The sequence below is a fragment of the Bufo bufo genome, chromosome 6, assembly GCF_905171765.1.
Source record: "Bufo bufo chromosome 6, aBufBuf1.1, whole genome shotgun sequence".
Taxonomy (NCBI): Eukaryota; Metazoa; Chordata; class Amphibia; order Anura; family Bufonidae; genus Bufo; species Bufo bufo.
Window position 1 is genome coordinate 164,591,208 of NC_053394.1, and position 18,639 is coordinate 164,609,846.

The 18,639-nt window shown below is 44.7% G+C and overlaps 1 protein-coding gene across 1 annotated transcript in view; it reads left to right on the forward strand.

Annotated features, from left to right (window-relative positions):
• The first annotated feature begins 5,209 nt into the window (after positions 1 to 5,209).
• The window catches only part of FTSJ3 (FtsJ RNA 2'-O-methyltransferase 3), a 40,496-nt gene continuing 27,066 nt past the window's right edge, over positions 5,210 to 18,639 (forward strand). Inside the window, exons 1-6 of the mRNA XM_040436650.1 lie at positions 5,210 to 5,288; positions 10,298 to 10,392; positions 10,479 to 10,584; positions 11,166 to 11,212; positions 11,548 to 11,627; positions 17,438 to 17,537. Coding sequence (XP_040292584.1) covers positions 10,326 to 10,392; positions 10,479 to 10,584; positions 11,166 to 11,212; positions 11,548 to 11,627; positions 17,438 to 17,537 — 400 coding nt within the window. The 5' untranslated portion in view covers positions 5,210 to 5,288; positions 10,298 to 10,325. The remainder of the gene's footprint in view (positions 5,289 to 10,297; positions 10,393 to 10,478; positions 10,585 to 11,165; positions 11,213 to 11,547; positions 11,628 to 17,437; positions 17,538 to 18,639) is intronic.

Below are 18,639 nucleotides of genomic sequence, written 5' to 3' on the forward strand. Positions count from 1 at the left end.
TTACCTACAGGTTCTCCGATTTTGCTCTTTGAGGACTGCTGCCTGTCATATAGTAAGCCGCTGATGTTTCCCTGACACTTTGTTATGATACAGCGCTTATGCCCTGACCCCCTGAGCACATCCTTATTCCTCCACAGCCGTCAGCGGACCAGCCCAGTATGAATGTTTCATCTGGTGGATTGGCTGCCGGCAGGAGGTGTGTTCTTGGGGGCGTGGTGTTTGTCCTTTAAATCACGGCGTCTGCATGGCCGCTTGCGGCCATTACAGAGCCGAGACTATGTATGCAACAAGCAGCACACCATCTCCCACACTAGGATTCGGTGCTACCTAATAATAATACTGTGTAGCAAGCCGATCTTAAGCTCTTGATATCGGCTTTAGGCAGTTTAGGTGTAGTAGCTACTTGGCTCCTGATGAAGTGCGTGAACCAGCTGCACAGAAACGCGTAGAGCCATAGCTCAGTGTGTACAAACCTGCTGTTTGTTGGATCGTATCTTTTGCCAACATCAGCATTGGTCTGCGTGGTTTACTCACCTACATGGTGGATAGAGTTTGTGAGTTGGCATAGTGCACAGCCGCTCCTGTCACTACCCGCCACTGCTCAGTGACACGCCGGTCACTGGTCAGCTTATTTGTTTGCTGCGTGTGTTATTTCCTTGATTGACCTGGGATTTTAAAATATGATAAAATTCCCCAGGGGATATAGCACACTTTAGCATCTACTTCTACCAGCACATTATAACTGTATAGGCAGAACCTTGCCGTTCGGAGTACTATATCCGATTATCAGTGCGGTGGTTTTTAGCTATATCAGTCCGTCTATCCTTACATGATATCTTTAATAGGCCTCCTATACATTATATTAGGCAGTGTCACTATTCATACATGAGGATACATTAAATTGGATAGACGGTTTAGTCTTAGGTATTTTATATAGGTTTCACCCCTTTCCAATAAGAGCACGAATAAAATATTTATTATTTTGCTCCATTTTAAGCGTCCTCATTATTATTTTTGTTTGTTATATCATAGGGACGTGTACCCATTATATCTAGCTCCTTATTTTGTTATCTCACACTTTAGGTCCCCTAAAATGCCAGGGCAGTATAAATACCCCACATGTGACCCCATTTTGGAAAGAAGACACCCCAAGGTATTTCGTGAGGGGCATGGCGAGTTCATGTAAAATTGAATTTTTTGTCACAAGTTAGTGGAATATGAGACTTTGTAAGAAAAAAAATAAATAAATATCATTTTCCGCTAACTTGTGCCAAAAAAATATATATTCTAGGAAGTCGCCATTCCCCTCACGGAATACCTTGGGGTGTCTTCTTTCCAAAATGGGGTCACTTGTGGGGTATTTATACTGCCCTGGCATTTTAGGGGACCTAAAGCGTGAGAAGTAGTTTGGAATCCAAATGCGTAAAAAATGCCCTGTGAAATTCGGGCCCCTTTGTGCACCTAGGCTGCAAAAAAGTGTCACACATGTGGTATCGCCATACTCAGGAGAAGTAGGGCAATGTGTTCTGGGGTGTATTTTTACATATACCCATACTGTGTGTGAGAAATATCTCTGTAAAATGACAACTTTGTATAAAAAAATGGGAAAAGTTGTCTTTTACAGAGATACTTATCTCACCCAGCATGGGAATATGTAAAAATACACCCCAAAACATATTGCCCTACTTCTCCTGAGTACGGCGATACCACATGAGTGACACTTTTTTGCAGCCTAGGTGCGCAAAGGGGCCCAAATTCCAATGAGAATCCTTACGATTTCACAGGGCATTTTTTACTCATTTGGATTCCAAACTACTTCTCACGCTTTAGGGCCCCTAAAATGCAAGGGCAGTATAAATACCCCACAAGTGACCCCATTTTAGAAAGAAGACACCCCAAGGTATTCTCTGAGGGGTATGGTAAGTTCATGTAAAATTTTATTTTTTGTCACAAGTTAGTGGAATATGAGACTTTGTAAGAAAAAAAAAATAATAATCATTTTCCGCTAACTTGTGACAAAAAATAAAAACTTCCATGAACTCACTATGCCCATCAGCGAATACCTTAGGGTGTCTACTTTCCGAAATGGGGTCATTTGTGGGGTGTTTCTACTGTCTGGGCATTGTAGAACCTCAGGAAACATGACAGGTGCTCAGAAAGTCAAAGTGCGCAAATTCACATTTTTGCACCATAGTTTGTAAACGCTATAATTTATATAGAAATGTAGTTATATTTGAAAAATTTTACAACATAAAGTGAAAAATTGCATTTTTTTTGCAAAAATTTCGGTCAATTTCGATTAATATCAAAAAAAGTTAAAATGTCAGCAGCAATGAAATACCACCAAATGAAAGCTCTATTAGTGAGAAGAAAAGAAGGTAAAATTCATTTGGGTGGTAAGTTTTATGACCGAGCAATAAACCGTGAAAGTAGTGTAGTGCAGAATTGTAAAAAGTGGTCTGGTCATTAAGGGTGTTTAAGCTAGGGGAGCTGAGGTGGTTAAAGGGGTTGTCCGAGTTATGGAAAAAAAAAAATATAGCACTGAAAATCTGAGCGGCAGAAATATATAACTAAGCTAAGCAAGTTTTATGCAATTTTTTTTAATATATTTCCTCATTTCCCTGGTTCTTTTCTGGCCCTTTGTTTACATGCAATAAAAACAATCTCTGCCCCCCCCCCCCCCCCCCCCCCCCCTGCACTGCTAAGGGAGTGAATACAAGAGCTGCCCTGAGTGACATGTCTGTCTGCTGGGAGACTCTGCAGCATGTTGTATTTGTAGGACTACAAGTCCCAGCTGTATAATGACACTGCTAAGGGAGTGGATACAAGAGCTGCCCTGAGTGCTGGGAGACTCTGCAGCATGTTGTATGTGTGGAACTACAAGTCCCAGCTGTATAATGACACTGCTAAGGGAGTGGATACAAGAGCTGCCCTGAGTGCTGGGAGAATCAACAGAAACTTGTAAGTGTAGAACTACAAGTCCCAGCTGTATAATGACACTGCTAATACACACAGGATCTTCCCTCTAACTTCTTGTGCAATGCTCTCTCTAGTCTGTCAGCTCCTGTGCCCAGAATTGTCACTGATGCTGCTACCCAGTCTGTGCAGCTGAAGGGGTTAAGAATCCTAGGAGAGAGAGAGAGCAGACGTCAGTGAAGGGGGGCGTGGCCAGCACAGTGACATTTACAGTCTTGTGCAGGAACATTATCAGAGCAGGGAGAGAAGCTGACATCACAGGTCATGTGACCCTCAGTGAAATCTGAGAAACCAGCCACTGGAGATAAAGTGAGTTAATTGGAAAGCTGTTATATTTGCCCAGTTAGAAACATAGAAAGAATAAAAAAATAACTCGGACAACCCCTTTAACAAGTGGGAGGCACATATGCAAACTGTTGTAATTCCTACACCGTTCACCTGATTTGGCTGTAAATACCCTCAAATTAAAGCTGACAGTCTACAGTTAAAGCACATCTTGTTTGTTTCATTTCAAATCCATTGTGGTGGTGTATAGAGCCAAAAATGTTAGAATTATGTCGATGTCCCAATATTTATGGACCTGACTGTATGTTTAACAAAACTAAAAATATAAAATTGGATTAAAAACATGGCTAACGAAATCCCCCCTCTTGAATAAACCCCAAATGATAATAAGTGAAATTCGATAACACGTGTCCTCCACGCTGTTTTATGCTTTTTCACATGAGAATACATACGGAAAAAACATGTGTAATCTGCAAAGTGTGCAGACAGCCAATGGTGGTCAGTTCCAAGGTCCACTCCTAGTTCTGGCTTACAAAAGCCGATCATGTGAAAGTGGCCTCACTCATAGAGGGGGGTGTCTGATATCAAAGACCCGCTCTATGATGTCCAGACACACACGAGCGAGTTGAATGCGATGAACTCGCAGCGTGAGGTGCTGCTCTGGACACCACTCCTCTGACAGGATCGCACAGCATTATGCCTTAGGCCTCATGCACACGACCGTTGTGTGTTTTGCCGTCCGCAAATTGCGGATCCGCAAAACACGGATGGCGCCCGTGTGCATTCCGTAATTTGCGAAACGGCACGGATAGCCATTGATATAACCGCCTATTCTTGTTCTCAAAACGGACAAGAATAGGACAGGTTATATATTTTTTTGCGGACCACAGAACGGAGCAAACGGATGCGGACAGCACATCTTTTGCGGCCCCATTGAAGTGAATGGGTCCGCAACCAAGCGGCAAAAACTGCGGCTCGGATGCGGACCAAAACAAAGGTCGTGTGCATGAGGCCTTATTCACGCAGTCAGTGATTTTTATCTAGATTCACTTCTGGCTTAGGGCTCTTGTACACCACGGTTGGTAATTTTCAGATTCACAAAACACGGATACCAGCCGTGTGCTGGCCCATAATAGAACAGTCCTATCTTTGTCCGGACAATAGGACATGTTCTATTCTTTTTGTGGAATGGACATACGGAAATGGAATGCACACAGTAATTTCCGTTTTTTTGCAGCCCCACTGAAGTGAATGGTTCCACATATGGGCCTAAAAAAAAAAAAAACGGAACAGACACGGAAAAAAATATGTTTGTGTGCATGAGGCCTTAGGGAGAGTTCACATCACTGTTATTTTTCCGTTCTTCTGATCCATCAAAAGTAAGAACGGATCCTGTTCATCAGTTAAGCACATTTGGCATCTGTTTGAGCCATTTTCCGCTGAGATCAGTTATTTCAAACCGAAACATTTTTCAGCGTGGATTTTGGTTTGGTTCCTACACCCAAATATTGCTGCAAAGTGCTTCCAAATGATCTCAATCAATTTCAATGGCTCTACGTTGTTTTTTTTTTGCCTCATGTGGTTTTATAAACCGCTGCATGTAAATGACATGTGATTAGTTCACATCCAAACCTGCCATTGAAATGGGTTGGGCAGGATCAAAACTGCGTCTGAATGAAAATTGCACCAAAAATCCATGAGGAATCCTGGAGGATTCTGCATCCATTTTTTAAGAGCACACAAGAAGCTCTGTATTAACATCCCCTAACAAGGCAAATGAAAAGGGGTTGTCTTCATAGAAGGAGATCCTTGTGTCATGACTACCCATAAAGAAGAGGTAGGAGCCAGAACATTGCAATAATGAAGTCATTCAGGATCTGACCACAAGGGGGCGAAGTGTTCCCTACTCTACTCTAGTGCCCAAATGTTCCAGCGCTGTTAGCGGCGTGACGTCATCCTAGGCGCCGGAAGTCGGCTGCAGGCAAGCGAGACTCCACGTGAGAGAAGAGACGAGTCGGAGAGCTGTGGTGAGTGCTGCCCGACAGCTGTATGTAATGCCTTGTCTCTGCGGGTACCGGGCATGAACTGGGCAGAGATTGCTGTATAAACCCATCATCCATGATGTACAGTGATAGTGGTGGGCGCTGTTCACATGATTGCATATGTATGTGTATATATATATATATTATATATAATGTGCCACCTGTAAACACTGCAGACATGATATACGTGTGACACTGACCTCTTCTGTGCCCTCAGTAATTCTGGAATATTGATGTCCAAGTGCCCCCATAAACCTGCCCCCCGCCCCCAGGCCTTGTTTATAACTCCGGAATAACACTGTACGGAGATCCGTCTCTGCACCTTATTAAATGTGCCGGCGCCGACGAGCACGTGACTTTGTTGAATAATCCTGGTAATTAAGTGGAAAACCACTTGAAACCGAACTCTGCTTTGGTTCCGACTGGCACCTCATAGCAAACACTGAGTTCGGTTTCAGTCAATTACCGAAGTTATTCAACAAAGTCACGCGCGACTATTTGAGCCCATTCATTTTAATACTGTACTGTACTCCTAAGTTATGAACAAAGCGACTTTGGATGTAACATCCAAAACTCGCTTTGCTCATCAGTACTTTCAGCCCCAGCGCCCTCGCTATAACCGCCAGCCACCGTGACAGTAATACTGACAGCGCCCTCGCTATAACCGCCAGCCACAATGACAGTAATAGTGACAGCCCCAGCGCCCTCACTATAACAGACTGACAGTAATAGTGACAGCCCCAGCGCCCTCGCTATAACCGCCAGCCACCGTGACAGTAATACTGACAGCCCCAGCGCCCTCGCTATAACCGCCAGCCACAGTGACAGTAATAGTGACAGCCCCAGCGCCCTCACTATAACAGACAGTGACAGTAATAGTGACAGCCCCAGCGCCCTCGCTATAACCGCCAGCCACAGTGACAGTGATACTGACAGCGCCCTCGCTATAACCGCCAGCCACAGTGACAGTAATAGTGACAGCCCCAGCGCCCTCACTATAACAGACAGTGACAGTAATAGTGACAGCCCCAGCGCCCTCACTATAACCGCCAGCCACAGTGACAGTAATACTGACAGCCCCAGCGCCCTCGCTATAACCGCCAGCCACAGTGACAGTAATACTGACAGCGCCCTCGCTATAACCACCAGCCACAGTGACAGTAATAGTGACAGCCCCAGCGCCCTCACTATAACAGACAGTGACAGTAATAGTGACAGCCCCAGCGCCCTCGCTATAACCGCCAGCCACAGTGACAGTAATACTGACAGCCCCAGCGCCCTCGCTATAACCGCCAGCCACAGTGACAGTAATACTGACAGCCCCAGCGCCCTCGCTATAAACGCCAGCCACAGTAATAGTGACAGCCACAGCGCCCTCGCTATAACCGCCAGCCACAGTGACAGTAATAGTGACAGCCACAGCGCCCTCGCTATAACCGCCAGCCACAGTGACAGTAATAGTGACAGCCCCAGGGCCCTCGCTATAACAGCCCTCGCTATAACCGCCAGCCACAGTGACTGTAATAGTGACAGCCCCAGCGCCCTCGCTATAACCGCCAGCCACAGTGACAGTAATAGTGACAGCCCCAGGTGCATATGACCATGCACATAGGCAGCCGGGGAACTGAAGAAGGCAGAGTGGGACCCATGGTGTAGGACCAGAGCGGCTGGGAGCAGGTAAGGTGATCGACACTAGGGGTCGTAATTATATAGTTAATAATTCCTAGAAAGCCCCTTTAAAGAGGACCTGTCACCTCTCCTGATATGTCTGTTTTTGTAACCACTGGCATGTAATACAAATTCTGGAACATCTTTCCATATAACTCAGATGATGTGCAATTCCTCTATTATTCCTCCTCCTCATGAATGAATCTCTAGCAGTTTGTCATAAAGGTCCAGCTGGGTGTTACCAGTTGAGGGATGTCACAGCACAGTGTGACACTGGCAGTACTGACTGGATAGTGTTAGATTGTGCAGGGACATCCCCCCCCCCCAACTGGTAACACCAAGTTGGACCTTTTCTTGCAGACTGCTGGCAATACATTCATAAAGTGCGAGTAGGAATAATAGAGGAAGAGCAGAACATAGGGTGATAAGGTGCTCCTGAATTATTAAGTGGGAAATGCAAATAGTTACTAAAACAGATAAATCAGGAGAGATGACAACCTCCCAGAAGTCGTAGTAGGGACGGCCCCAGTGCACACCGCTGCTGTTAAATAGGACCTTTCATGGATTTTTTTTTAGTTTAATTAAATACCTTTGCTTTCCGGGTACCCCCCGCTGATGCTGCCACCCTACCTGTTTTTTCAAATACCGCTTGTACACCCCTCCTTGCCCCCCTGCTGTTTTCCCTCCCAGTATGTTAATACTGAGCAACGGTACAGGGCGGAGAATACGCGAGGGTTACTCAATGGACGTCTCCTTCTCCCTGGTTGTTCCGCGATCCAATCACAGCGGAGAGCGTCACAGCCAGGGAGAAAAAACAGCTCACCTTCCCCGTCACACCGCTAGGACCACCCCCAGTCACTAGAACAGAAGTGCCCACTTCCTATGGAAACTGTAGAATTGGCTGCGTTTTCTCCAAAGTATAATGGTGGCTTCACAGCCAGGAGTAGGACCAAGCACCCCAGAGTTTGGGATGGTTGGATTTATATGCCTTCTTCATATGAACGTACTGGAATCCAGATCATGCCTGCCTAGAAGTAAAGCTTGTGAACAATCACTATATTTTCTAAGGTGGTTCAGGTAAGGATTTGAGTTTCACATACAGTACCATGCAAAAGTTTTAGGCAGGTGTGGAAAAATGCTGCAGAGTAAAGGCTGTATTATACCTGTTGTTCGTAATAGCGCACATTAGCGATCATTTTGCAGTGTAATACTGCAGGGAGAGACCGCTTCCCTCCCGATAATCGCTTGCTCAGTCGGCCGGTGTAATACTTTATTAACACTTCTATATTATAAAGTATTCTAGTTTATTAAAGGGGTTGTCTGGGTTCAGAGCTGAACCCGGACATACCCTTAGTTTCACCCTGGCAGCCCTCCTGATGTTAGCATCGGAGCATGTCATGCTCCGATGCGCTCCCTTGCCCTGCGCTGGATCGCGCAGGGCAAGGGCTCTTTTATTTAACAATAACACACTGCCGGGCGGAGGCTTCCGCCCAGCAGTGCGTTCGGTGACGTCACCGGCTCTGATGGGCAGCTATTAGCCCTGCCCTAGCCGTTTTACAGGGTAGGGCAGCTCCTAAGCCCGCCCTTCAGTGCCGGTGACGTCACCCGGCTCACTGCTGGGCGGAAACCTCCGCCTAGCAGCCCCATGAAGAGCCCCGGTACATCACCGGATCTCCAAAAAATGCCTTTGCTTTGCGCAATTTAGCGCAGGGCAAAGGAGAGCATCGGAGCTTGAACTGCTCCGATGCTCAAGTCAGTAGAGCTGCCTGGGTGAAAATGGGGATATGTCCGGGTTCAGCTCTGAACCCAGACAACCCCTTTAACAGAATGCAATCAGTGTATGGTATTACCACCCTTTGTTCAGAAACTACAGCTCCCAGAATCCTTCTTTCACTTCTATGGTAGTTACATGAAAAGCCGAGCAAGTTCGCATGCTGGGAGTGGTAGTTCCAAACATCTAGGAGAACTAACAACGGATCTTCTATGGATGCAGGCTTGTTCAGATCCTTCTGTCCCTTCATGTAATCCCAGACAGACTGGATGATGAGATCAGGGCTCTGTGTCGGCCATATCATCACCTCCAGGACTCCTTGTTCTTCTTTACACTGGAGATAGTTGTTAATGACATTGGATGCATGTTTGGGGTCGTTGTCCTGCTGCAGAGATGGCATCAAGGACAAGTATCTGCCTTTACTTCTCCACAATATTTGGAACAACCTTCCTGCTGTGTTCTTTCAGAAACTATGTGTAAGTATACCTAGGCCGGATCTAAATCTGTGAAAAGTAAGGAAAAAACTGATCCGTTATTTTGAGCATCAGTTTGTGTCAGTTCTGTCAGACATCAGTTATTTTTGACCGGAGAAAAAGTCATGCATGACTACTACTTCTGTAAAAAAAATAACTTTTTCCCCTGTTTGTGTGACGGAACTAATGCAAACCGAGCACAACTGATGCTCAAAATAACGGATCCGTTTATTTTTTTTCCCCTCTTCTGACTGATCAGAAGAATGGACAGCTCAACACAGATGTAAACCCGGCCTTACAGGAATTTAATGGGTTATCCCAAAAATGAAAATGAGACGTCATAGTACATGACAGTCTCTTTCTAAAAAGCTAGAACCAGTCCTGTCCCTCACATGGACCCAGAGATCTCCCCATTCATTGATACAATTGCTCTAAAAGATTTATATCAAGCTAACAGCTCAGGGGGTATGTCCGTTCTTCGGGGACGTCTTTATCTACTGCAGCTCTCTCCCTATAACAGCTCAGGAGGCAGTTGAAGGATGAAACTGAGCATGTGAATACCCTGCAGCACATTATAAGGCCTCTTCCACACGAGCGAGTTTTCCGTTTGGATGCGACGTGTGTCGTGACTCGTGATTGCATAGCATCCGGACTGAACCCTGACCCGTTCATTTCAGTGGATCTGTGTACATGAGCGCCATTTATCACTGATCATCTCTGCATTCCGGTAAAATCGCAACATCTTCTATATTGTACGTTTTTACACAGCTCTTCTTACATAGAAAAACGGAAAGCATCCGGATACAGTGCGTTTTTCACTGATGTTTTCTAGATGTAGATTGTTATTGTTCAGTTTTTCTTCACATGTGTGAAAGTTACAAAAAAATAAAACACTAAATGCAATCACGGAAAAAACTGATTGAACGTGACTGTAAAACCATCAGTTTTTCCCTGAACAGATCCTGACACAATCTGTATCCTAAACGACGAATATGGAAGCCACTGTGCGGTGGAGTCTTTTGGTTGAGTTAAGGACATTATCTTCTTAGTGATAAATCTTCCTCTTTTTTTTTTTTTTCCAGACTTTACCACCAACACCAATTTTCCAAAATGGGCAAAAAAGGGAAAGTAGGAAAGAGTCGAAAGGATAAATTTTATCATCTGGCAAAGGAAACAGGTAAGTGGTCTCCGCACCTCTGGTGGGGGTCCTGTGGTGTGACCTCTGCTGACAATTTCACATGTACATTTTGCTCATGTCTCCAGGGTACCGCTCCCGTTCAGCGTTTAAGCTCATCCAGCTTAATAGGAAGTTCCAGTTCCTGCAGAAGGCTCGAGCACTCGTCGACCTGTGTGCGGCCCCGGGAGGGTGGTAAGTGATGGTGGCGTGCATGTGTCTTGGTAGATGTGTGGCAGTAAATTATGGATTGATGACAAAACCCTTTGGTCCATAGTCTCAGTTGGCGATGAGCTTAGGTCCTTGTTTCCACCATGGGTCGAACTCCTGAAACCACTGGCGAGCAGCTGATATTGCCAGGGGAGGTTGCAGCTGGCAGTCATGTAGTATTTGAACTGGCCAGGTTGGCCAGGGTTGGTCTTGCCCCTTCCTTACATTCCTAAAGCTTACGTACTTAGACCCATTTCTATAGTATAGATCCGCTTTATCTTTTTTCCGTCCTATTACTCATTATACCGGGCCTGCCCGCTATTGCTGCTGTTCACACATGCTATTTTTGCCGAAGTGAGACAACCCCTTAAAATTTTTGCCATCACAGCCATTGCCACTAATTCTCCTGGTAGTGAAGCCATGACCATTCAGATGTCACATCACATGACTAATGCAGCCAGTGCAGCTTCACTCTGTGGTGGCAAAAATATCTTTTTAGAAAGCTTTCGTGAGGAGATTTCTACAGATTCTTGGTGACTTCACTTTTTTTTTTTTTTCTGTTTCAGGCTCCAGGTTGCCTCAAAGTTCATGCCCATCTCCAGTCTTATAATAGGTAAGTGACATTTGTTAACTTGGCTGTCTGGATTGATTCTGGGAAAATGGATCAGACTTTTCTTACAGGAACTGTTGGCTTTGTCTGGTATCACAGCTGCTGCAATACCAAATGAGGCCTGTGCAGAAGAGGGCGCTGTTTCTGGAATAAAAGCAGATTATGGATATACAGCATGTTAGTGTAGGTGTATTACAATAAATGTTTAGCAATTATGAAGGATGTGAATGTTTCCACTGATTATTAGATTGTTACACTTTATTATAGTATATTGTCGTCTATTTTTTATAAATGTCCTCAAATGTGTTTTCTTACCCTCTTGCCTTTCTTTTCTTCAGGGGTTGATCTTGTGCCAATTAAAGCAATCCCTAATGTTGTAACATTACAGGACGATATAACCAGCGAGTCCTGCAGACAGGTAATACCACTGATTCAGTAATATTCTTACCCTTCCTCATTATTACATTTGCATTTAATAATGTAATTAAAGGGTTATTCCCATCTTGTACAATTATGACATATGCACAGGATATGCTGTAAATGTCCAATAGGCCCAGTTCCCAGTAGCACCTGCACCTATCTTGAGATTAGGAGTCCTACTCGCCGTGCATGTCTATGGGGATTACTGAATTAGCCAAACACATTTGCTAAATCCATTTGCCAGTTCTTAAAGGGGTCACTCACCATATGCATGAAGGACCAGAACAAAGAGAATGGGGCTGTATTGCAGTAGTAGGTGACGAGTGGTGCTGTGTTAGTGGGAAACGTGTAGATCTTTGGTATAGGCACGGGTCATTGGTTGCATGTCTAACTAGTATGGTATTAATATGTATCATGAGAAGAATCCTTCCCTGAGTATTCTTCACAGAAACACTCTGGAATGATAAAGCTGAATGTGTGCTACCTAGTAACAAAGAGAGAGATTGGAAAAGGCTTTGATCTACCATTAAGTGCCCTGGTCAATAGGAGGAGGGGGGGGGGAGCAGGGTTACTAGTGGGGTGGGGGGAGCAGGGTCACTATGGGGGGTTACAGGGGGGGAGCAGGGTCACTATGGGGGGTTACAGGAGGGGGAGCAGGGTCACTAGTGAGGTGACAGGGGCATGGGGGAGCAGGGTCACTAGTGGGGTGACAGGAAGAGGGGGAGCAGGGTTACTAGTGGGGTGACAGGAGGAGGGGGGAGCAAGGTCACTAGTGGGGTGACAGGAGCAGGGTTACTAGTGAGGTGACAGGAGGAGGGGGAAGCAGGGTCACCAATGGGGTGACAGGAGGAGGGCGGGGAGCAGGATTACTGGTGGGGTGACAGCAGAAGGGGAGAGCAAGGTCACTAGTGAGGTGACAGGAGGAGCGGGGAGCAGGGTCACTAGTGGGGTGACAGGAGGGGGGAGCAGAATCACTAGTGGGGTGACAGGAGGAGGGGGGAGCAGGGTTACTATTGGGGTGACAGGAAGAGGGGGAGCAGGGTTACTAGTGGGGTGACAGGAAGAGGGGGAGCAGGGTTACTAGTGGGGTGACAGGAGGGGGGAGCAGAATCACTAGTGGGGTGACAGGAGGAGGGGGGAGCAGGGTTACTATTGGGGTGACAGGAAGAGGGGGAGCAGTGTTACTAGTGGGGTGACAGGAAGAGGGGGAGCAGGGTTACTAGTGGGGTGACAGGAGGAGGGGGGAGCAGGGTTACTAGTGGGGTGACAGGAGGAGGGGGGAGCAGGGTTACTAGTGGGGTGACAGGAGGAGAGGTAGCAGAGAACTGGGAGACTGGATGGAACTGTGATTGGGGGAGGGGGGAATCACTTACTTGGAGACAGGCTTTTCACTTCCACAACATTGGCGCGGGAAGGTCACAGGCCCGGGGGCAGCTCTTCTCTCAGATCAGTCACGCAAGTCCGAGGCTTTTTAGCTCTCCAGCGGCCCTGTCATGTTTCCCTTGGGCAGCGCGCCCTGCTCTTACTACAGTCACCCCCAGGAGCTGGCCCCTCCTCCTTCCAACTCGGCTTCCCCTGCCTGTATCGCTCTGGCGCTGCCTGTGCCGTTCACAGCACTCACTACGCTGATGAGTGTGGAGGAAAAGTCTAAGGCGTATTGATACGCCTTAGACTTTTTCCAGGTAGTAAAATCGCCTGAACAAGCGTCATGGACGTAATAGCCTGTCTGTTAAAATGACTATCCTCTGTAATACAGGAGTACTACGATGTATAGTACAAGAGATCACAGGTTCAAGTTCCCTAAAGCAAAAATTGTCACCTTTCATACTCCAAAAATTGAATAGAAAAATGATCAAAAGGTTTCATATCCCAAAATGGTTTCAGTAAAATTTTTTAGCTCGCTGCACAAAAAAAATAAGCATTTTTTATAGTTAGTACGTTATAGGTACCTCAAAACGATTAAAAAATACAACTTGTCCCCGGAAAACAAGCCATTGTACGGCTATGTGGATGGAAAAATAAATACATTATGTTTTTTGAATGTGGAGATGAAAAAAACTAAATAAATCGCTGCATCCTTAAATGTCAGACTAGGCTGTGTGATTAACCTCTTGCGGACACATGACGTACTGGTACGGCATGTGTAGTTCCGATCACCGGCGGGTGGCGAACGGAACAAGGTGCCTGCTCAAATCATTGAGCAGGCACCCTGGGACAATCCGCGGGGGGGTCCAATTCAGACCTGCGGTTTGCGGCCTTTATAGGTTGCTGCACGCGGGCGGCGCTGCCATCGGGTCCCCGTGTGCGGCTGTAAGGGGGACCCGATGGCATGGAAGGCAGCACGATGCCTTCCTTAGGCATCGGCGCTGCCTTCCTGTGAAATCCAGCCCCCTGGATCTCACAGGCAGGAAGCTGTATGAGTAATACACAATGTATTACTCATATAGCCAATGCATTCCAATACAGAAGTATTGGAATGCATTGTAAAGGGGATTAGACCCCCAAAAGTTGAAGTCCCAAAGTGGGACAAAAAATAAAGTTTTCCTCCCCAAAAATTTAAAGTTTCAAGTAAAAATAAAAACGTCATTTTCCCCAAATAAAGTTAAAAAAAATTGGTAAAAATTAGGGACCGACCAGCTCTATAAACATATCACATGACCTGTGCTAAATAAACAATTTTTTTTGTCATTTTTACATCACAAAAAGTACAACACCAAGCGATCAAAAAGGCGTATGCCCACCAAAATAGTACCAATCTAACAGTCACCTCATCCCGCAAAAAATGAGCCCCTACCTAAGACAATCGCCCAAAAAATAAAAAAATCTATGGCTCAGAATATGGAGACACTAAAACATTTTTTTTTTTTTTTTTCTTTTTTTTTAAAAAAAAGCTGTTATTGAGAACACTGTAAAAAAAAAAAAAACGGTGTAAAAAAAAAAAAGCCTTTTTTTGTCACATTACATCACAAAAAGTGGCTCTCAGACTATGGAGACACTAAAACATGATTTATTTATTTTTGTTTAAAAAATGAAATCATTGTGTAAAACTTACATAAATAAAAAAAAATAGTATACAGGTATAGGTATCGCCGCGTCCGTGACAACCTGGTCTATAAAAATACCACATGATCTAACCTGTTGAATGATGAATGTTGTAAATAACAAAAAATAAAAATGGTGCCAAAACAGCTATTTCTTGTTACCTTGCCTCACAAAAAGTGTAACATAGAGCAACCAAAAACCATATGTACCCTAAACTAGTACCAACAAAACTGCCACCCTATCTCGTAGTTTCTAAAATGGTGTCACTTTTATGGAGTTTCTACTAGGGTTGTCCCGATACCACTTTTTTAGGACCGAGTACAAGTACCGATACTTTTTTTCAAGTAGTCACCGATACCGAATACCGATACTTTTTTTAAATGTCATGTGACCGTTTTGGGGGATCTGTGGATCTGTGGATGACGCACTGTTATGTGGGGGATCTGTGGATGGCACTGTTATGGGGGACCTGTGGATGGCACTGTTATGGGGGATCTGTGGATGGCGCTGTTATGGGGGATCTGTGGATGGCACTGTTATGGGGGATCTGTGGATGGTACTGTTATGGGGGATCTGTGGATGGTACTGTTATGGGGGATCTGTGGATGGCACTGTTATGGGGGATCTGTGGATGGTACTGTTATGGGGATCTGTGGATGGCACTGTTATGGGGATTTGTGGATGGCACTGTTATGGGGATCTGTGGATGGTACTGCTATGGGGTGGGATATCTGTGGATGGCATTGTTATGGGGTGGGGGGATCTGAGGATGGCATTGTTATTTGGTGGGGGATCTGTGGATGGTGCTGTTATAGGGGATCTGTGGATGGAACTGTTATGGGGAGGATCTGTGGATGACACTGCTATATGTCATCCACAGATCCCCCTCATAACAGTGTCCCCCAATACACCGGGCCCCGCCGCTCACCGAAGTATTTATAAACGTGAATCCTTATCCTGTTATTAAGTTGAACTAACGCTGCCCTCTCCCATGTTCCCCTGTATCCCCACAGCACTTACTTCTTAAGCTTCCATAGCAGGCAGAGTGGACGGCACCAGTAACGTCACTCACCGACGTCGCGCGTCTGCTCCGCCTGCTTCATTCATAAAGTGGGCGGAGCAGGCGCTCTACGTCGGTGAGTGACGTTACTGCTGCCGTCTGCTCTGCCTGCTATGGAAGCTTAAGTAAGTGCTGTGGAGATACAGGGGGATACAGGGGAACATGGGAGAGGGCAGCGTTAGTTCAAAAAAGTATTCTATTTATGTATCGGGGCGGGGTATCGGCGGCTGAGTACCGCCGAGAAAACTCGGAATCGGTCCCGATACTAGTATCGGTATCGGGACAACCCTAGTTTCTACTCTAGGGGTGCATCAGGGGGGCTTCAAATGGGACATGGTGTCAAAAATCTGCCTTCCAAAAACCGTATGGCATTCCTTTCCTTCTGTGCCCTGCCGTGTGCCCGTACAGCAGCAGTTTACGACCACATATGGGGTGTTTCTGTAAACTACAGAATTGGGGCCATAAATATTGAGTTTTGTTTGGCTGTTAACCCTTGCTTTGTAACTGGAAAAAAATTATAAAAATGGAAAATCTGCCAAAAAAGTGACATTTTGAAATTGTATCTCTATTTACCATTAATTAGGGGGTTAATTAAGGGTTAACAAAGTTTGTAAAATCAGTTTTGAATACCTTGAGGGGTGTAGTTTCTAGAATAGGGTCATTTTAAGGTGGTTTCTATTATGTAAGCCTCACAAAGTGACTTCAGACCTGAACTGGTCCTTTAAAAAGTGGGTTTTTGAAAATGTCAGAAAAATTTCAAGATTTGCTTTTAAACTTCTAAGCCTTGTAACATCCCCAAAAAATAAAATGTCATTCCCAAAATGATCCAAACATGAAGTAGACATATGGGGAATGTAAATTAATAACTATTTTTGTAGGTATTACTATGTATTATAGAAGTAGAGAAATTGAAACTTGGAAATTTGCAAATTTTTAAAAATTTTGGGCAAATTTGGTATTTTTTTTTATAAATAAAAATGCATTTTTTTTTTTTACTCCATTTTACCAGTGTCATGAAGTACAATATGTGATGAAAAAACAATCTCAGAATGGCCTGGATAAGTCAAATCGTTTTAAAGTTATTACCACATAAAGTGACACTGATCAGATTTGCAAAAAATGGCCTAGTCCTTAAGGTGAAAATTAGCCCAGTCCCTAAGGAGTTAAAGGGTTGTGCCAAGTTTATAATTTATCTCCTATCCACAGGATAGGGGAAAACTAGCTGTTCACTGGGTGTTTGACCACTGGGACCCCCACCGATCCCGAACTCCGTTCTGGCGGAGTGGCAGGTCGAGCACATGCCCTGTTGCTCCATTTATTTTCTACGGGAGCGCGGGAGATAGCGGAGCACTGTACCCTATCTCCAGCACTCCTGTAGAGAAAAAATGGTGTGGCAGTGCGCATGCTTAACCCCCTGCTCCATCAGAATGGGGGAATGGGACCACCGTTCTTGGGATCAGTGGGGGTCTCAGCGATCAGCTGGTTATCCCCTATCCTGTGAATAGGATATAATTTATAAACTTGGCGCAACACCAATTTTGTCCAAATATATCCTATTACTTGGAAGTTGGGACTAAGATGGTTAACATGAGAAGTTGGAAATTTTACCCACACTGTGTTCCCCTTCATGTGACAGTAATAAGGTCTCTTCCTTTTAGTTAAATGTTGGGTGCCTTTTACCTACCTATTTTCTTAACTTTTTAAAGGCGTTGAAGAAGCAGCTTCAGACATGGAAGGCAGATGTGGTTTTGAATGACGGAGCGCCAAATGTTGGAGCGAACTGGATCCACGATGCCTTTTCACAAGGTTAGATTTTGTGTGCACATTATCTATGCATGGTAGAAAGACGTAAGCTTAGGTGCTGGATCTCAGCTTACACATGTTCTCTGCCAGATCTCCTTCCCTCAAAGTTGTGTGGTGCCAAACAAGGAAGACTTATAAAGAGGATGAAAGTGGAGGCAGGCAGTCACCAGATCTCTCAGAAGATGTCACTAACCAGCAATTACCAAGGGGCAGAAGCGCTGCTCAGAGCATTCAGCACCTTCTGCTCAGCTTTTCAAGCATGTGGAGTGCAGAGCCCAAGTATTTCCTGTGGATCAGTACTCCACACACGCTCTGAGCAGTGTTTCTGCCCCTTCATGATTTTCTTATTTTTTACACAAATATTTACATACTCTTTAACCCCTTGATGATGCACTTTTGGGGTCTTTTTGCATCACTGCAAGTGCCATGACTTTTTAATTTTTCAGCTAATATAAATGTATTATATTTTTACTGGCACAATTTTATGGTACATATAATGTATATTTTTTATTTAATTTTTTTATTCAGTGGGGGTGATTGAAAGAAGGTATATTTACCTCCAGCATGACAGGTAGCGTAGCCAGTCTCAATCTGGAAACAGGCACAGGCAAAACAGAGAAGTACTGTAGGTACAGGAGATACACCACTATGACAGAGAAGGAAAGCAATGGATCTAAGTTTTCTATAGTCAGCATTGTGCAGTCAGGAAAAACTGTTGGTATAGGTACCAGATGCATTCACATAGCTCTCCTATACTAGAGTTTCCACCTTTAATTAAAGTGATGAACTTTTAAAATGTCTTCGGTATACATGAGAAGTTCACATTGATGAAGTCTTTGACCTTAAAGGCTATGTACACCTTCAGAGGTAATTTTTGTTTATGATTGCATTTTACAATTTTTTTTGCTGAAAATCATATTTTCAATTGGCCTTTATAAAAAATATTGAGCCGTTCTGTCACAAAGGGTTAACTGTTTTTCTAACTGTGTGACTGGTAGTTTTACTTTCACTTTGCGCTGGTAATCTAATAAACCTCATCTCTAAACTGCTGAGAGGTCATAAACACTTATTTAAGCCACATTTTTATCAGTAAAATAAGGATTGA